Below are 20564 nucleotides of genomic sequence, written 5' to 3' on the forward strand. Positions count from 1 at the left end.
AAGAAAATGTGAAAGGAAGGTGCTTTCTTGGTGTAGGAGAGGAATGTAAAGTGATACGTTTGATCAGTTAGCTTATCTCTAATGCAGATGTTTACTGCTCCCTATCTTCAAAGTCTTCTAATGCTAAAAAAACACTACAAAAATGTCAAGAGAAGCCTTCTGACAGTAACATACATCAGGCTGTGAAAGGAATTCTCCCAGTGAGTGGTGAAAGCCCTATCAGCAAAGGTGATTCTTAACGTGTTGTGCACAAAATTGGACAAGCATTACACAGTCTACAAAACATCGCTTTAAGACTGCTACACTGAGGCATGGGTGGGTTTTGGGCTTAGCTAAACTCAAAAAGCAGAACCATGCCTAAGGAAGAATTTATACTTGAGTTCACGTTTTTTGTCTGGGGGAACTCTGATATCAAGATGACACCACAGCTTTCATTAGGCAAAATGCTGAAAATGGTCTGGAAGACAGTAATGGAACATCCAGAAAAATAACCTGTTATGTTAAGAGGGGAATTTATTAAAAGACACCATGTTAGGTGTCTAGCCCGTACTAAACTGTGATGGGATCTGAGCAACTCTCACAGGGAATCCTAACCTGAAAATGATAGATTTCTGTCTATCCCAGACTTAAGATGAGGGAAGTCTCTGCAGGAGACCTCTGTAAATGAGATCAGAACTCAACCATAAAACGCTGACGAAGTCATCTGGAGCACGCGGAGCTGTGCTCACTGATGAGTCTCCCGTTTCATTATTTTTGTGTTTATTTCATTTTTTCCATTTGCTGTTTTTCTTTTATCTGCAGTTTTTATTTTGATTTGTATTTCATTATGATTTACTTTCATTTGATAGTTCTCAGTCTATTTACAGAGAACAAAAGAATGCACAATGTAGAACAGTAGAATAATAGTGTTTATTTTCACAAGTTTGGAGCGATCAAATCACTCACAAGTCACAAAGTGGAACCATGCCTGAGGTAGGTTAGGTCATCTCAAGTGTGTGGAAACAAACAGAAATATCCCATTCTTCACTATTGTTTATTATATTTATGCCACTTGGGAGTTTTAACAATACCACATATATAAAACTTTTGTTCTTGCTTTCTGCTTTATTCAGAGTCTTCTCAAGGATCTTTGGTGCTTTTTTTCATAGGAACAGTGTGATGTTGCTATGCTTTGTTGACTTTCTCAACTGATTTAGCAGAACTGTAAGAAATGACCCCTAGGAATGAGCCAGGAGTGCTGAAAAGGAGGTTTTGTTCTCTGAAAGCTTCTGTGTTTAAAAATGGATCTTTTGAGAGTTTTAACTGGCTTATGTCAATTTTGTGATTCTTTTTAATGTACATTTAAAGCACAGGGTGACAGAGAGAAATAGGAAGTATGCTGGTAATGATCAGCAACTATGCAGTCCCATCAAATCAATTCTTATATCGCTTTTGTCTTTGACAGGAGGTCCAAACATGGATGTTTAAAGCCACACTACCTGCTTAATCCTCCTATTTAAAGAGCTAAAAGCAATCATGGATGCGCTGCTGCTTTCATTTGCAACTGCTCACAGTACTGGACATCCAGAGTCTTGCTGAAGGATGATGTAGTTTATCAAAGCAGCTTTGCAGGGTAACCTAAAATCATGGCCAGTTTGCTGGGAAACACAAACCTGCAACATGCAGTGATTCAGCATCTGCGACTTAGGCTGTTGAATTTCACTGCTGGGATGTCTAAGAGCTGGCAGCAGGAATGATCAGAGTTCTAAGGCTATTTCAACATGAGCATTTGAACATTCAGTCAGTGAAATTTACTGTTCATTATTCCTCTGGAAAATTCAGGCTTAAACTGAAAGCCTTTTCAATAGTGCTGAGTTCCTCAAAACTATCATTGCTTTTCAAAGGCGCTCAGTTGCTTTAAAATAACTACATTTTATCTGTGGTCTCAGCGGCCCAACTTTATGGACTGACAGTTTTATTACATAAACTTTAAGCGCATTAGGACTTCAAACAGATAAAAAATGGCTCCTTTTGAGTCTTTTCTTAAATTCACAAAGCTATTCATGACTATGAAAAAATTCCTGTGATTGAAGCATAAATAATGTTGCAGTAATAACCTCAAACAAGATGGGAATGGCTGAGGAGACAGAGAAACAACATTTTTTACTAAAGGATTTCATCATTCATTCCTTTCTGCTTTTTCTGTCCTGCTTTGGGAAAGATGTAATATCTGCAGGGCTGAAGAACAGAGACAACAACCAGTTGCTGCTCCCAGCTTGCACCTGCCCTGCTTGAGGTCAGACCTCTCTATAGCAGATTTATCTCAGAACTCATTCAAGAGGCCCATAACTCTACTTCCCTCTTTCCCACTCATATCCGAAGGAAGGTGAGCACCATCTGCTTGTTTGAAGGCTGCTGCCCCCACCTGGCATGCAGAGGTGAAGGACATGGAACCTGTGCAGGACAGGTCTTTCCTGACTACTGAATGTGAAAAACAACATGAGGGAGGAAGGGAATGTGAGTTCCAGAGACAGCACTGTGATTGCAGGGAGCATGGGCAGACATATGCTTTGGTAGCCCACAATTTTTCCGCACTAAAAGATTTCATTTCCATCTGGATGGAGTAGTGATACAGATTGGCAGTAGGAGTAGGTTGCAGAGGTTTGGGAATGTTGGTTGAATGAAGGCAGGGAAACAGCCTTTATTACCCAGCTGAAGGAGTTTCAAGCAGCTGAGGTACCTGGAGGATGCAAGATGTTATTTTGCATTCTACCCAGAACTCCTGAGAGCACTTTCTCGACAAGCAGGAAATGAGCAGAGTAACAGCTGCTTCTTTTGGTCCCAGTTCCTGTTCTGGGCTGCTGCTGCAGTGGTGTCCATGAGCACTGCCTCTGTTTCCTCCTCTAGTGATCCCATTGGCTCAGTTTAACCTTTCGTGGCTCACTTCAGCCAATTCTGTCACCTGATATAGAAAGAATAAATCACCATCTCCAGGAACAGCAGCACTGTGGACAAAACACTGTTGAAATACAATTCCCCTGAAGTGAGAAGCATGAATATAGCTCAGTATCTCTTCTCTTGGTTTGGCCTGCAGAATCAGTGTGGTTCATCAGAAATCAGTGTGGTACATCAAGAAATCAGAACACCACGGTTCTGATTTCTTGATGTAATCCTTGCTACCTCTCTAAGAAAGACTTCAACATTTATATCTGGAAAAAATCCAGATCTGTATAAACCAGAGAACATTATTGTGTGTATTAAAATGTTCACATGGTATTATCCCACAACCTTTCCCATATTTATTTTGGAAATCATTACATCTGGAAAATGGGAAAACTTCCAATTAATCTTTTACCTTGAAATATCAGCAAACACAAGGGAGATTGTTGAGATTATTCCCTGCTAAAGAAGAAAAAAAGAACAAGTGGGATTCATGACTCTAAGCCAAAAGAGAATCCTTCTTCAAATAATGCAACATTGCTTAAGTTTACCATTTGGGAAAAAAAGAGTGAAAAATGGCCCTTAGAGGGCCTTTTTTTCCTTGGAGGAAAGTATTCATCCTTCTGTACTCAGTTCTGGGGAGGACACACCTTGAGTACTGCGTTCATTTTTGGGCTCCTGCAAGAAAGACGTCAAAGCCCTGGAGTGTGTCCAGAAAAGGGCAACAAAGCTGTGAGGGCTCTGGAGCACAAATCTTATGGGGAGCAGCTGAGGGAACTGGGATTGTTCAGTATGGAAAAGAGGAGGCTCAGGGGAGACCTGATCACTCTCTACAACAGCCCGAAAGGAGGTTGTGGCAAGATCAGGGTTGGCCTCTTCTCCTAAGTAACAGTGACAGGACAAGAGGTAATGGCCTCAAGTTGCACAAGGAGAGGCTCAGGTTGGATATTAGGAAAAATTTCTTCTCCAAAAGAGTGGCAAGGTGTTGGAACAGGCTGCCTGGAGAGGTTGTGGAGTCACTGTCCTAGGAGGAGTTCAAGAAATGTGGAGATGTGGCACTGAAGGACATGGTTAGTGGGCATCGTGCGGGTGGGTTGATGGCTGGACTAGCTGATCCAACCATCTTTTCCATTCAATTATTCTGTGATTCTATGATTCTAATGCCAGCACAATGAATGGGCACCCACTGCCATTCTAGACAGGCACCACAAGCATTAAAGAAATTGGTTGTGTTGTGATTTTATGGCTTTTGTCTACAAAGCAAATTATAGCCTGCGTGTATGCTTGTCCCAGATCTTGAGAAGAAATGGAGATTAGTGAATCTCTCTTCAGATACCACTGATGGCATGAGGCTCCAGAGCTTCCTCAGAGGCCTTCAGTTCACTCCTGAAATTTACTTCTTTCAGACTTCCTGGCAATATTCTGACAGTGAACTAGAGAGCACACAACAGAGCCGTGTCTCTAAGATCCTCTGCAATTTACTGAGGGAAGCCGGTGTCTATCAGTGTGTACATTTCAGCTGCACTGACCTGAGCTGAAGGATGGCATTTATTCCCTATCTTCCATAGCAGCACAGTAATTTTCAGTGAGGATTTCATAGAACTTTATAATGGAAGCATGAGATGGTCACACGAATGGCAAGAGAACAAGCAGGAGGGTAAAATAAGAGTGGAAATATGAGAAAAGCAGCTGCAAAGCCCCATTTTTCTAGAAAGAGCAATTCTTGGTGTACAAGAATAGCTGTTTACAGAAGCACGTCTCAGGAAGGCACTGAGAACTGCACGATCAGCAGGGAAAAGCTGGATCACCTGTCTCAAGGGATCAAACAAATAAATGGCAAAAAAAGAAACAAGTTGGAACGCACTATGAGACAGGAGAGATGGCAAAGCTCTGCACTGCTTCCAAGTCAAAATGGTTCCAGATTGTTCTGATGCTTAAAAAAATTTAGAAGGAAGTTTTCCCAGATTCCAATGCACTTGGAATGTGAAGCCTCCTGTGATGTAAAGTTCCCTGTTAGGATTATTTCTTTTTTATTTATTTATTTTTTCTGATATTTTCAATCAGATAAATGCTCTGCAATAGGTTCCCACCCAGACCACCTTCTGACCTATGGGGTGAGATAGGTGATCCTGCCCCTCTGCTCTGCGTTGTGAGACCTCACCTGGACTACTGCATCCAGATACGGAGTCCTCAGTACAGGAGAGACGTAGAACTGTTGAAAAGCATCAAAAATGATCCAAGGGCTGGAACACCACTCCTACCAGGGCAGACTGAGAGAGCTGGGGTACCTGGTGGAGCTGTAGGTGTCCCTGTTCATCGCAGGGGATTTGAACTAGGTGATCCTTAAGAGTCTCTTCCAACTCAAACAATTCCATGATTCTATGGTGGCTCCCTGTGAGGGCAAGCAGAATTCTTCATGCCTCCAGATACTGTCATGGGCTAAGATCTCTAATTTCCCTTGGAGATAGCAGATTTGTTAGAACCCGAACACATTAGCAGAGATTGTTCTCAGACCATGAGACCCTCCGATACCTGGAAAGGTGGACACTGCTTTTCTGCATTCAGTCATAGGTACATGAGCCATCTATATGCCAGTTAGAATTGGCACAGGTGAGCTGGAGAGCTGTAGTGCTGTCCAACAGCAAAGGTCTCGTGCCAAAGCCTGATGAGCCTAACTTGGAGGCTGGCTCAACTAATGCTTGAAAGATGTTTTCTATCAGCTCATCAAATGGATGTATTCAACTGGAAGAGTCTAAGGCAGTGGGATGCTGCTACATCACTCACCTGTCTGCAGAAAGCACAGAAATAAGGATATTGTAGCTGTCCTTTAATGAGGCTTACATGCATCTGACATTTCTGACAGCCTAAACATTAATCCAGATGTCCTGGTATATCTGACTCTGCAGAATTAATGAAGAGCTGAAGTAAAGTAGGCACTCAGAGCACTCATTTCCTGTCATTCACACTCCTTAGCAATTAGCTTATGCTCTGCCTTTGGTTTTAGGACTACTCAGAGAAACACTCTCCAGGACACCCAGATATTACAAGGCAGGTCCTGAGCCACATCACCAATCCTCACACCAAGGGACCAATCCCTGACACGCATGTAAGTAGCTTTATAGACACAGCCTGCTATTCCCAGCATGCAGCCTTGTCCATACGGCCAGGAGAGCTCCTGAAAGCCCCAAGAACATAAGGAGGTAAAAGTAAAGGTCCTCAATGCTTTTTTAATTAAAGCAAGTCTCTCCTTTTCCAAGACTCTGCTGTCCCAGTTTTAACCAAGGCTCAGCCCAGGCTGGGATGGGCTGTTAGGCTTTTCCCATGCTACTTCACCCCTATGACTTCTTCCCAAAATAGAGGACTGCAACCCCATGGAACAGGGCCTGGAGTAAGGTCAGTGCTGTGCTGCCTTCTTCGTTAGTGCACAGAGTTGGCAGAAATCCCAAACCTCCTGCTCAGGTCCCAGCAGATCTACTGCGCATGTGAACGAGGCTGGGTTTTCCTTTATCAGGAGGTGTTTTCTTGAACGGAGCAGGGCAAATCTTAGGCTGCAGTTGCCATTTCTACCTGCAAACAGCTTTTTAGTGGTGTACTGCAGAAGCAAGAGATGATACACTGGGTCATTGAACCACCCAACCTACAGAGCTGCTCCAAGGGCTGTTCTGAAAGTAACACCTCCTACTTCGCTGTATTGGCCCACAATGTCAGAGGTGAATATTGGTGGGATGACAGTAAAGGGTAGAACTCTTCCACCAGTATTCTGCTACATTTTGTTGCTGTGTGATAGCTTACAGCAGAGGGACAGTCTGACAAAACGGCATCTTACACAGAAGGGCATATGAAACAAAGGCATGGAACTGAATTCCTCCATGAGGGAACTGGCGGATTAAATTGCCAAGTCTCTGTCCATCACATTTGAAAGGTCATGGCAGTCTGGTGAAGTTCCCACTGATTGGAAAAGAGGAAACAACCCCCATTTTCAAGAAGGATAAAATGAAGATCCAGGGAACCACAGGTCAGACAGTCTCACCTCTGTACCTGGCAAGATCACAGAGCAGATCCTCTTGAATTTCCTACTGAGACACATGGAAAATAAAGACAAGGTGATTGGCACAACCAGCATGGTTTCACCAGAGCAAGTCATGCTTGACAAACTTGGTGGCCTTTTATGATGGAGTTACAGCATGACATCATCTACCTGGACATATGCAAAGTTTATGACACTGTCCTACATTACATCCTGGTTGCCATGTTGAAGAAAAGGATGGATCCACCACTTGCTGGATAAGGAATTGCCTGGATGGTCGCACTCAGAGAGTCTGGTCAATGGCTCAATGTCCAAGTAGAGGCTGGTGGTGGCAAGTGGTGTTCCTCAAGGATCGGTGCTGAGGCCAGTGCTATTTAACATCATAATGGGTGACATGGACAGTGGGATCATATGCACCCTCAGCAAGTTTGCAGGTGACACCAAGCTGAGTGGTGCAATTGACACGCTAGAGGGAAGGGATGCTATCCAGAGGGATTTGGACAGAGTGGACAGGCAAGACCTTGCCAACCTCATAAAGTTCAACAAAGATAACTACAAGGTCCTGCAAGTGGCTTGGGGTAATCTCAAGCACAGATACAGGTTGGGTGGAGAATGGCTTGAGAGCAGCCCCAAGGAGAAGGATTTGGGGGTGTCGGTTGATGAAACATTCAACATAATCTGACAATGTGTGTGTGCAGCTGAGAAGGCTGACTGTATCCTGGGTTGCATCAAGAGAAGTGCTTCCAGAAGCTCAAGGGAGGTGATGCTGCCCCTCTACCTTGGTCTTGTGAGACCCCCCCTGTAGTATTGCTTCCAGTTCTGGGGCCACCAACACAAGAAAGACATTGAGTTGCTGGAGCAGGTCCAGAGGAGGGCCATGATGATGATCAGAGGGCTGGAGCACATCCCCTAAGAGGACAGGCTGAGAGACCTGGGACTTTTCAGCCTGGAGAGGAGAAGGCTCTGAGGAGATCTTCTAGCAGCCTTTCAGTACCTGAACGAGGCCTACAGAAAAGCTAGGGAGGGACTTTTTCTCAGGGCATGTAGCATCATGATGAGGGGTTTTAAACTGGAAGAGGGTAGATTTAGACTAGATATTAGGAAGAAATTCTTTACTTTGTGAGGGTGGTGAGACACTGGCACAGGTTGCCCAGCAAAGCTTGGGGTGCCCACTCCCTGGAGATGTTCAAGGCCAGGCTGGATGGGGTTGTGAGCAGCCTGGTCTAGAGGGAGGTGTCCTTGCCTATATCTGGGGGGTTGGAACAGGATGTCTTCAATGTCCTTTTCAATCCAAACCATGCAATGATTCCATGATGATTCTATGAGTAAAAAATGTCACACACTGACATTCATTGACAGTTTCTGGATGTTTTGGATGTGAGCACAGTGAGGTGGTGAGTGGAGGCGTGTCATCTCTGCTGGTGCAGATTTTCACGAGTGCAGCATGCAGGCTCTTGCTTATCACTGGCAAAAATACACAGCTTAAGGTGGTGACTATGTTGAAAAATATTGAAAAATAGTGGCTTGTAGCTGAAAATATGCTCTATCAGTGTTATTGTGCTTTTTGCAACTGTTGCAGTTTCCATGGAATTAGATAGGAGACATTACTTTTGGAGTGACCTATTAGAAAGGTATGGTTGTGCAGCCACAGGAGGCTTCCTGGCAGGAACACAAAAGGTTGGGGTGAAATGAGGAGTGCTGAGCCCAGAGAAAGCTGAGGGAAGGTCTCATGGTGGCTGCAGCCCCTCACAGGGAGCAGAGGGAATGGCATGGAGCTGTGTTAGGGGAGGGGCAGCTGGGGGTTAGGGAAAGGGTCTGCCTCAGAGGGCAGTGGGCATGGCCACAAGCTGCCAGAGCTAAGGGAGTGTTTGGACACTGCTCTCAGACACTGGGTTTGGATTTGGGATGGTCCTATGCAGATCCAGGAGCTGGACTCAGTGATCCCTGCGGGCCACTTCCAGTTCAGGATATTATATGGCTCTATGATCTGGCTGCAGGTTCTTTGATCTGGCCCTACCATGCCCTGTCTGCCAGTCGGGCTTCACACGACTCCTCACTCAGCTGCTGTACGACCTGTACTCAGCACAGCGTTGGCAAACTTCACAGAGACACCATATGACATCCCAGCACGCTGGGCCCACAAATAGCCAGCACTGCAAGTTGGGCCACATGCCAGGGCTGCAGCTGACCTCGTTTTGTAACCACCCCTGCCCTCAAGGATTCTGTAGCCCAACTCAAGCTGCAGAGGGCTGCAGGGAGCCCGAAGCTTTAAGCAGCCCTAGATGTGTCCCTTCACCCTTAGACCTTCCCACCCCAATCGCTTTGCCAGACACTGATGCACTCAGGTGCAGATACTCCCAACAGTGAGACTCCCCCCAGCACTCCCAGGTCTGCACACACGCTCCCTCACTTGCCACTCCTCCTCCCTAGTTTTGTCATCCACCTTTCCAATCTGCAGCCCCACCTATTTGACTGCAACCCCCTTATCAATTTGCAATCCCCCTCCTTGCCTGCAACCCCTCCAACTATTTGTAATCCCCCACACCAATATGCAACTCCCCAAAGGTTTGCAGATCCCCTGTCTATCTACAACCCTTATAGCTCCCACCCCCCAATATTTATTTAAATCTCTATCTGGTTGCAACCCTCCCAGCTGTTTGCAACCCCTATTTCTAGTTCCCACAGAATCACAGAATGGCTCGGGTTGGAAAGGGCCTCAAGGAGCATGAATCTCCAACCCCCTGCCACAGGCAGGGCCACCAACCTCCCTGTTTAATACTAGACCAGGCTGCCCAGGGCCCCATCCAGCCTGTCCTTGAACACCTCTAGGGATGGAGCATCCACAACCTCTCCAGGCAGCCCGTTCCTGCACCTCCCCAACCCTCATTGCAAAGAACTTCCCCCTGACATCCAACCTAAATCTTCCCTCCCTCAACTTAAAACCACTTCCCCTAGTTCTGCTGTTTCCCCCTCCCCGCTTTGCCACCTCTCCATCGGTTTGCCGTCGCCCCCCTCCCCACTTTGCAACAACTCTCCCCTCCATCGCTGCCGTGGTTTGCAACCTGTCACATATCTGCAAACCCCCGATATCGATTTGAACTCATCCATCTATCCACCCATCCCCCTTCCGTCTTACTTCCCCCGCCCGTCCCGCAGCGCTCGCTCCCAGCCCTCCTCCATGCCCCGCAGCCCACGTGCAGCGCGCGCCCCCCGCGCACCCCGCCCCCCGGCGCCTCTGATTGGCTAAGGGACTCACGCGAGCCCCGCGGGGAGGGGAAGAGCGGCTTCGGCTGACCGCGAGTAACCCCGCCGCCGGCAGCGCCCCGCGCGACCTTTCTCCCGCATCGGCGGTGACGCGGCGGGAGCGCGCGCGCGCGCCCCCTCTCTCCCCCCCCCTCTTCCATCCGCTCGCGCGCGGCAAGATGGCGGCGCTGAGCAAGTCCATCCCCCACAGCTGCTATGAGATCGGGCACACCTGGCATCCGCGCTGCTCCGTCGCCGTCCTGCATGTCACGCAGGGAGCGCTGGCCGAGTCCCTCCGCATCTACGGCACTCTGTACCTGGTGGGTGGTCGGGAGGTCGGGGCGGGCAGAGAGCTTGGGTTATGGGGTGGGGGGAGATGTTTGGGAAGGGTATGGGGTGAGAGAGCGGGCCTGAGGCGTTAGGGGGTGTCAGTAGGGGGAGAGAGGTGTGAGGGGGGGGCAGGGCATGAGGTGAGGGGTGGAGGGCACGGTGGAGCGTTTTGGGGGGGGGGGGGGGAAGGTGGCATGGGGTGGTGGCAGTGAGTGCTGTGGGGTGGGTGGGCTCTGTGATGAGGCCTGGGTGGTTTCCTGGAGTTACAGAGGTGCGAAATAAAAGGCAAGGTGACGTGTGCCCAGAGGGTTAGCGCAATGTCTTTGGCTGCAGCACTGTTGGTGACACTTTGGGAATGGGATCGTGGTTAATCAGCGCCTTAGGATCAAGGACGTTCCGCTGTGTTAATAAAGAAGCAAGGCTGAAGGGATGTATTAAGGCTTAGAGGAGCTGAAGTATCCACAGAGTGCCCTACAGATGAGGTATTTTAGTTTGGGCATGCAATTAGTTATATCATCACCGTTGTGGCTGGCTTGCAGCCAGGAAGTTAGGGTGTAGGTAGAGGAGTTGGCATCTGTTTGCATCCGAGTAAATGTCTCCTGAAAGCTGATCTAAGCTGAAAGCGCTGCAGGTGAGTGCTTGCTGCTGTCCCCACCTCCGTGTTCTGAATGTAACGGTGCTCAGAGGGCTGAGCTGCAAGTGGAGTCAAAAGCGAGGTAAAGCAAGTCACTGAGTCTGTGCCAGTGCTGGTGTTATGAAGTCATCAAGGCAGAAAGTAGATGGGAAGGAGAGGGACCGCAGCAGTCCTGACATGATTAGTTTAAGCTCCCGTTGAGTGAAAAATGTGAGAGCATCAACTGGCATGCTAAGGAAAGTTGATGGCTTCTTGGTAGCACTGTGGACCTAAGTAGTTGTGCCTGGCTGTGAATGTTTTCAGGCTGAACAGTCACAAACAGTGAATGTACACTGTGCTGGAACAGGAAGTTGACACTGAGAAGAACATGTCCTCTTCTCCACTTCCCCACCTTCCTCCAGTAACTTTTCCTCCGAGTCAATTTTCTGTAACAGTTTGCCATGCAGGGGCATGAGAATGGGCCTGAAGTGAGCTTTGTAGTGGTGATCCATCAGGTTGGCTAAATGTAAAGCAGCTTAAACAGCTCTGTAGGTAAAACAAAGTTCTCCAGCAGCCAAACCTAGCAAGTGCGTTCCTGCTCATACTGTGTTACATTTCCTGCAGTTTTGGGTTTGGAGGAAAGCGCTCCCCCTTTTTACTTCTTAGCAAAGCAAACCCCAAATCCAGAATGTTTTTTATTATTCTGTTTAACACAGTGGACCCATGAACACCTTGTCACAAATCCAGAGAAGTGCAGGAAGCTTTACAATCAGTGTCATGCAAAATATAAGATGTCTGCATCAGTTTTTACACTGTGCTGTTTACAGTGTTTCATTTTGTTAGCTTTTTGTTGATGATGATTCTTAGACTAGCCTGAACCTCAGCTGCTCTAAAATCTTGTTGCTACCTAAATAAGGAGAAAACATTTTGCCATTCTTTACCATCCTTTGCTCACAGACGTGTAACTGTACTTTGTGTGTTCTTGGACTTTGAATCTGCTCAAGGAGAGCTATGATAATTCATTCACTAACCCAGAAAGAGGTTAGTCTCCTGCCTGTAGCTAGGCTGAATTTTCAGCTGCATTAATGAATTGAATTGTCTATTTAGGAGGGTTTTGATGAGCAACAGAGCCAGCAGCAGGTGAAAACTGAAAGGATGCAGTAGGGGTTGTGGAGGGTGAAGGAAAAGCCTTGCACACTAAGTAGCTTGGCAGGGAAAGAGCACAGCTGAATTAAGAGTGATCCCTGAAGTAATTCTTTGTTGGACTTAAAGCTGTGTTTGAAAACCTTGTATTTGAGTGAAATATTGTGGTTGCACAGTACAAACGTTCTGTCCTATGTCTAGATTCATGTGAGTTCAAGTTACTTTATTTCTGTAGTCCTATCAGTGGATGTTTGTGGTGTTTCTGGTACTGCTTAGTCCCAGTCTAACAGCACAGCATCGAGAAGTTGCACTTCTGTAGAGGCTGTAGAATAGTTCTGTTTGTTTTTTCCTTTTGTTGCCGCACATTAATAAGTAAGGCAAGAAGATGGAAGAGTTTGCTCTCAAAAGCTTGTGTGGAAATGAATCAGTACGAATGGACGAGAAGAAGTTGCCAGAGGTCATTCTGGGACAAAAGGGCACGTGGTTATGGACAGTTACAGTCCAAACTGGTAGCATCTGCACCCCTCATCTCTTAGAAGTTTGGGTGCTCTTCTGTCATTGAGAGACTGACGGAGCCTAATTTATGCAGTACTGCTGTCTGATGTTATACATCTTGGCTTTCACTAGATAGCTGTGAAGAGGGTTTGCTTTGAAACACTGCTTTTCGGTGGTGGTGGTGGTTGTTAATATATAACAGAACGCAGAAGCACTTACTTGGAAAAATATTCTTTAGATCACTGACATTATTTTCACTCTAGCACTAGTTGACTGGTTTAGCATGTATCGAAGTGGAAATGTCCCACCCTGAGAGTATACTTCGTAACCATACAGTGATTTGTAGACCTTTATTCTTTTTTTCAGGTGCTTGAGCTTCTGTTGCGTGTTATGACTCTTTACAGCGTAGGTTAGAATGCTGTAATATAGCTTTCCTCTGAGTTGACAGATTTTATGCTGTTCACGTTCAATACTTTCAGCTCCCTTTTCTCTTTTAAGGTTGGTTCTGTGAGGGAAGTTATGCTAAAATAGCTTTCCAGTGGATTTCCCTTCATGGCTCTTGTTAACTTTTTTTTTTAAATTTGTATAATTTGTATGAAGAAAGTTTTTGTAATCGTGATGTTTTTTTTTTTTTTTTTTTTTTTTTTTTGGTACTGAGTGGTTGGATTACTTTGTGCATTTCATTTTCAAGACATCTCAGTAACTACTCCTGTTCCAAGTACTGTGGATTTGGCCTCTCTCCAGAACAGATCAGAAGACGGTGTGGTTTTATGTTATTTGTAGGTTTGCAATCTGTGTGTGTAAACACTGCTGCTTACCTGTCTCTTTACCTATCTATCCATCAGTAACACACCTACAGGAACATTTGTGTCTTTATTATTCCTTAATACATGAAGGCTCAGCTATTAGTTATATCAGTTCTTCATTAAATGATATATCCTTTAGGGGAAAGGATCTTCCTGGTGTTCATACACAGGGCATGGTAATGTGGTATTGGTGTGGAGATGTACATCTATCTGGTGGCTTCGTTTGGTTGGAAGCACCTATGTAATTGTAGAACTTTTTAGATCCAGAGATACCTGAATGCTTGAGCAACCTGAAATACCTTCTTGAAAAATGTCAGCCATGTCCAACTGCTCCTTATGCATCTGCACTTTGCCTTGAATGGGGCAGCAACTGGAAAAAAAGGTCTTTTTTAAACAGCTTGGTGGCTTAATGTGAGCTGCAGATTCCTCTGGAATGGTATTTCTTTCACGCAAAAAGTCTCAGTCATCAAGCCCTGAGTTTATGGGTGATGCTCTGACATCTTGTTATGCATTCAGAGTGATATTATTTTTTATTTTTTGAGCCACTACCTTCTGAAATGCCATGAAAATAACCTGTGAGGTTTTGGGATTAAAGACCACTTGAATCAAGCTGCTTTATGTGGATGGGATGAGAGGGTGAGAAGGTGGTAACCTGAAGGATTGAAGGTTGTGATGGGTATGCAGTCTCACTAATGTTTTTGATTGCCATGAAGTGGCTGGCAGGAATGCTTGTTTCATAATTAAGACTGCTTACATTTCACAAATGAAGTGTTCCTTTGCGTAGCTCTTCTGAGAGGCTTGCTTTCTGTGGATGAACAGCTCTGAATTCAACCAAATGATTATAGCAGCCGCTCACAGTTGCGGTCTTGCATTTTAGGTGCTCATGCCTTTCCCAAAAGAGAGAGATGCTTTCTATACACTGGCTGAATAACAGGACACCCAGCTGAATTCTTAGAGGAACTCTTAGGTCCAAGTTTTACTAAGCCTGTGTGATGCAAACCTGTGCCTTCTGTAAGCTGTCCTGATCAGCAGGCCAGGATGTGATGTTTCTCTTCAGTCCTTATTTTGAATCATAGAATCATTTAAGTTGGAAAATACCACTAAGATCATCAAGTCCAACCATGGACCCATCCCCACCATGCCCACTATCCATGTCCCTCAGTGCCATATCTCCACATTACACAAACACTTCCAGGGATATTAGCTCCATCACCTCCCTGGGCAGCCTACTCCAATACCTCTCTGTTCTTTCTGAGCAGAAACTTAATATCCAAACCTCCTGGATGCAACTTAAGGCCATTACAGTTAGTCTGTGCAGTAGAAGAGAAACTTAGTAACTCCATAAGAGTAAGATGTAACAAGTAGTGAACTTTCCCTGACTTGTAACTCACCAGGACAGTTCTGAAGCTGTAGTTATAGCATTTATTGAGGCTCCTGGATGAAAATATATGAAAGATAAAGTTAAAAGTTGCTGAACTGCTATATTAAAAAATAAAACAAAACAAAAAACTAAGAAACCACCTATAAATACAGACTTGTCTAAAACTGCCTCGATCTTTTGAGAAAATTTTGCTGAAGAAAATCTTAATCAAAAGTTGATGTGCTTTACCTCTAAGTTTCCTTAAGAATAATAGATAAAGATTAAAAAAAAATATATTTGGAGATGTAGTCTTGTGTCTTTGGAGTTGAAGAATTCAGGCTTTTCCTGGAAGTTAGAATAGGGAGAAGAAAGTGAGGTCATGGTTGGGTTGTATCAGACTGGGGGAGGGAATTAAGGGTTCAGTAGTGAGCGGCTGTGTTTTCAGGTCTGAGTTATCTTTTGGCCTCTGTTGCCTTTGGTTTCCATTGATTTCATGTGGGAAACCTGCTGTTCTTTACACGTGTCAGAGCAAAGTCCTTTGTTTCCTCAGGGGTTGAAGGTTTTTCATGTGTTTTTTTTTTTGCTGGGGCATGTTCCAGTAGATGAAAATGCTTAATCAATAATATGAAGTGAGGGAATCGTACAGTCACCAAGGTTGGGAAATCAAGATCATCCAGCTCAGCCACGCACCTACCTCCAGTAGTTCTCACTAAACCATGTTCCTCAGCACCATATCTAAATACTCCTTGAACACCTCCAGGGTCAGTGACTCCATCACCTCTCTGGGCAGCCCATTCTAGCTCCTGACAACTCTTTCAGAGAAGAAATATTTCCTAGCATCCAGCTGAGACTGTACCTGTCCAAGCCACGTGCTGCCAGCTTCTGCAGGAGAATACTGTGTGAGGCAGTGTGTGAGACAGCTTTGCTGAAGTCTAGGTAGACTACATCAGCAGCCTTTCCCTCATCCACTAGGTGAGTCACTAGATCATAGGAGATCAGGTTTGTCAAGCAGGACCTGCCCTTAATGAACCTATGCTGGCTAGGCCTGATCCCCCTGGTTGTCCCACTCGTGCCACGTGATCTCTCTCAAGTGAACCTGCTCCATAACCTTCCCTGGCACTGAGGTCAGACTGACAGGCCTGTAGTTTCTGGATCCTCCTTAAAACCCTTCTTGTAGATGGGAGTCACATTGGCTAGGCTCTGGTCTTCTTGGACCTCACCAGTCGACCAGGAGTGCTGATAGATGATGGAAAGTGCCTCAGCTGTCACCTCTGCCAGTTCCCTCAGTGCTTTTGGGTGTGTTTCATCTGGCCCTGTGGACTTGGGGCAGTTTGGTTGCAGTAGTGGTTCTCTGACTGATTCCTCCTGAATTTTTTTTTTTTCCTACTCCCCTTTCAGGTCAGAGAGTGGAGGACCCTAAGGATAAGTGCAGATAAGACTTTTAAAGAAATCATAAAGAAGGCATTGAGAACCTCAGCTTTTTCCTTATTCTCTGTGGTCATATCCTCAGCTTCATCCAGTAAAGAATGGTGATTCTCCTTGGTCCTTCTCTTACTGTTGATATGTTTGTGAAAGAGTTTCTTATTCCCTTTTACCCCTGTGGTCAGGTTGAGTTCAAGCTGGGTAGCTTTTGCCTTTCTAATTTTCTCTGTGCACATCTTAACAATGTCTTTGTATTCTTTCTGAGTTGCCCGTCCCTTCTTCTGCAGGAGGTAGATTCTCCTTTTTTTTCTGCAGCCTCAAGAAGAGCTCCTTGTTCATCCACACTGGTTTTCCTCACTGTCTCATTTTGTGGCTCGGGGAGCAGACTGCTCCTGCACCTTTACAACTTCCTTCCTGAAGAGCAACCAGCTGTTCCTTAGCTCTCAGATGTGATAGTAACATTTCCTTTCATAAGGTAGAAATGGTTTGCTTGCTTCACAGTGAAACTAATTCTTCTGACTTCTTGCCCGTGGGACAGCTGAGTAGTCTCTGTCCTTCCCCTTGTCTCTGTCCTTCCCCTTCCCCCTTCTCCTGACCTGGCCATCTGTCTCTGTTTAATTTAAGCCAGGCTCCCTCCTTTTTCCAACCTGATGTGTGATTTTCCTGGCTGTACCTAAATCCTATGGGTTAGGGCCAGAGTCCAGCCCAAGGGCAGCTGGTGCCTGCCAGCCTTGCCTCACTCCAGCCTCACTTCACCTGTGGTATCTCATAGGGAGAGCTGTTTGGATTCATCCCAAACCAAGCCTGGAGTCAGCAAGCACCAAACAGATGCAGCTTTATCAGTCCATGTAGGCACAGACATCTTTGTTATCTTCCTGAGGTGTGTGAGATGGCTGCACTGTGCAGTTTGTATTCTTAAATACATCAGAATTCCTGGAAATATTAAAATGTGATCAGTTTTGTTTGTGCTGTGTACAATTACGTTTTTGGAGGTAGGGTGGGGAGCCTCAGAAGGCTGTTAGCATTACCCTGTAACTTGCTTCCATAGGCCCATCAAGAAATGGTATTTGTTTGTGGCAGGGTGTGCAGCTGTAATCATGTTGTGCTGGGATATCTCATCATCTCAGTTCTGTGCTGTGTTCTGAGGGACCTGCAGGTCAGTGCGTTCTTGCCTTCAGGTTCTCCTGGAAGTCACTGTAATTATGACTAAAATTAGTTTAAATGTTACTAAAGAAAGAGTCTGGTTACAACATCTTCATTCCAGGCTGTGATCATTCTGATCTGTTCAGACAGCTTCTAGGATAGACCAGTAAAATTCTTTCATAAAGCTAAAATAAACCAAAAATAGTCTTCTGATGAGCAGTGTATTTCAGTGGGGGAAATATTCTAAAGTTTAAAAAAAAATCAGTGGAGGAGCTGCACTGAGGAGCTGATGCTGAAAGGTGCAAGGACATGATGGGGCCTGCAGCACCAGTGATGGTGAGAGGTCCCAGACTCAGCTGTACAGTGAACTCAGCACAGGCACTGGGAACCAGCAAACCTGGCACAGGGGTTTCTGTCCAGCAGGTGTACATCTGTTCTCTGAAGTTGGTACGGTGCTGCAGTGCAGTGCAAGAACGTAAAGGTAAGAGGAAAAGAGCTGGAAAAAGGAATGAGGCAGACATCCCAAGGGGGCCCTTTACTCTGCTCAGGAAGAGGGAAACAAGTGGTGAAAGTAGGCCTCTGTGGATTGAGGATGATGCCAGAACTGTAGGAAGGTTAAATGTTGTTCAGGGAGTACATGGGTGCTCCTGTTCATTTCTATTTTTTTTACTTGGGTGAACGGTATGGAAAGTTCAAACCAAACCAAAACCCAACACAACAAAACAACCCATATCCCTAATGCTAATCCTTGTACAGCATCTCTCAAGACACAGAGGAAGGAAGTTGGAGGGCAGAACAGGGCAACGCAGTCTTCTTCAGGGTTCTGCAGGAGCTGTCTTATGAAATTATGAAGCCTCACTTCCAGATGTTTTATCTGTGACATCAGGGTGGTACCAGCTAATTATGAGATTGGAACTCTGTAAGAGGAGTCACTGGGAGCAATCAGTCTTTTGAAATGCAAATGTTACCTGAGGGCATTTTGAGATGAAGTCATTCCAAAACGCTTAAAAATCATTTTTAAAGCAAGGGAATAATGTCCTTAGAAAATTCATACAGAATTGCAAAAATGTAGAATGTTAAGTGTATGTGTTTTAATTAATATATTCAAATATAGTTTTGAAACAAATCTGACATTGGTCTCTAGGTCACTTGAGTGGTATAAGGCATTTTCTTAACTGGTTTAAAAGCTGAGGATTGCTTTGCTTTCAGTTTTCTCCTTAAGTCCCTAGGGAGGGGAAGCAGTGAAGGTGCTGGGCTTTGCTCAGGGGGCCTGATGACAAAGTATGTGGAAATAGCACAGAGCTGCACTGGGGAGACTCAGTCTGGTCATTAGCACAAATGGCTTTATCATAAGGGTGAGCAGACAGTGGTACAAGCTTACTGGAGAGGTGGTTGATGTCGGTGCTCAAGAAACATAACACACTGCCCTCAATAATGTGGTTTAGCTCTGAAGAGGTTGAGCAGGATGACCTCTAAGGATCCATTGACATGACTTGTGATGTAAGTTTTCCTAGCTTGTTAATGATTTTCCATGTATGTATTATATGTCATGTGCATAGCATTATCAGAAGTGTCTTGATTTGCATTTTATTGTTCCTAAGGATGCTAGATAACCACTGATAGAAGTCATGGAGCTCTGTGCATGGACGTGTGGCTGGGCATCTGAATGTTTCTGTAGTTGTTCATGGTTTTTTAAAATTAAATTTGTTATAATATGCTCAATTTTAGTGTCACTTGTGAAGGATTATGCTTTTCTCAGTTTCCATCAGTCAGTGTTGCATGCTGGGCTAAGTTCACTAAGGTTTGATGGAGGGGGTTGCATTCTTAAACATCAAGTTAGTGCAAACTTAAAAAATGGTGTTTTGAAAGAGAGGAACAAAATAATGCTGTAGTCACACAGCAGAGTTGGTGCAAGCTGTGTTTTTTTAGACTACCACAGAATCCACCATTGTATGTGTGTTGCTCATCCAGTTAGCACATGCACTGTATCAAGCCAACTCCTTCTGCAGAGACTGGAGTTAAGGGACATAGGTGAAAACTGAAGATACTGGAGATGTCCTTTCAAGAGGTTTTGTATTCAGTTAGAGGAATGGTTCCCTTCTTCCAAGTCTCTTTACTCCATCTTATACTGTACATAAAAGTAATAATAAAAAAATCGTGATATCTGCGGTCTATTAATCCTACTATTTGTTTCCTTTGTTTATAGGTAGGATGGATGGGTATGAGATTCCATTTAAAAGTCTGACACTGCCAGACCTGCATTAAAACATAACTGAATTTTGTTTTTCAGGTTCTATCTCATGCAAAATAATGAAAGGAGTTACTTTTCTGACAGATTGGAGGCTTTCTGTTTTCCCTCAGGTGTTAATAGGACACAGGGAAGTACTAGGTCTGTCTTGGGAGTAGGAGGAAAACCTCCCTCTGTCATTTAACTTATTCAGGAGGCTTCAGCTGGTGACATGTGCAGTATGAAACTAATTGTTTTATTTGGGACCAGGAGTGTTTTCCCTAGAAGTCAGCCAGGCAAGTCTGGTTCTGCCCCAGCCTTCTTTCAGCACGTCTGTAGGGCAGAGGTGGCACGCGACAGAGATTGGGGCATATTTCATCACACTAACTTCTTACCTGTGTGTGGGTATTGCTTGTCTTATGTGTATGTGTAAGTTTAGTTGTCTGAGGACTGAACTGTTGTGATTGAAGTTTCGCCCACATTCACATACGTTTCCTGTTTTTAATCCAGAAGTATCTGTATTTTCTGTGGGCTGTGTTGATCTGAAAGGAGCCATAATATGTGGATGCAGATAGAGGGAAATTGCGAAGTCCCAAAAGCTCTGGACATCTTCCCTGTGATGGTGCATGACTTGTTTTAAGTTCCCTTTTGCTCTTGGTTGTTTGTGTATCTAGAAAAGGATTTCTTGTAGGGGACTGAGAAGGACAAGATTCACTGAGAGTGCAAAACTGTTGGGAAAGCTGAGCTTTGTATCCTATCTCCAGGATGGATAATAATAGTGTATGAACACTTAAGCTGTGCTGAGATGATCCAGCTTTGAAATCTCTGATGTCTTT

The 20564-nt window shown here is 45.0% G+C and overlaps 1 protein-coding gene across 2 annotated transcripts in view; it reads left to right on the forward strand.

Moving 5' to 3' along the window:
* Nucleotides 1–10359: 10359 nt before the first annotated feature.
* TMEM135 (transmembrane protein 135) overlaps nt 10360–20564 on the forward strand; it is a 342018-nt gene continuing 331813 nt past the window's right edge. For both annotated transcript variants that reach the window (XR_010621832.1, XM_065729960.1), the window contains exon 1: nt 10360–10509. Coding sequence is in view for 1 of the 2 variants with exons in the window: in XM_065729960.1 (XP_065586032.1) it covers nt 10369–10509 (141 nt within the window). In the remaining variant the exon portion in view is untranslated. The remainder of the gene's footprint in view (nt 10510–20564) is intronic.

Source organism: Cyrtonyx montezumae, unplaced genomic scaffold, assembly GCF_038088225.1.
Source record: "Cyrtonyx montezumae isolate F1298 unplaced genomic scaffold, pur_monq_1.0 scaffold_12, whole genome shotgun sequence".
NCBI lineage: Eukaryota > Metazoa > Chordata > Aves > Galliformes > Odontophoridae > Cyrtonyx > Cyrtonyx montezumae.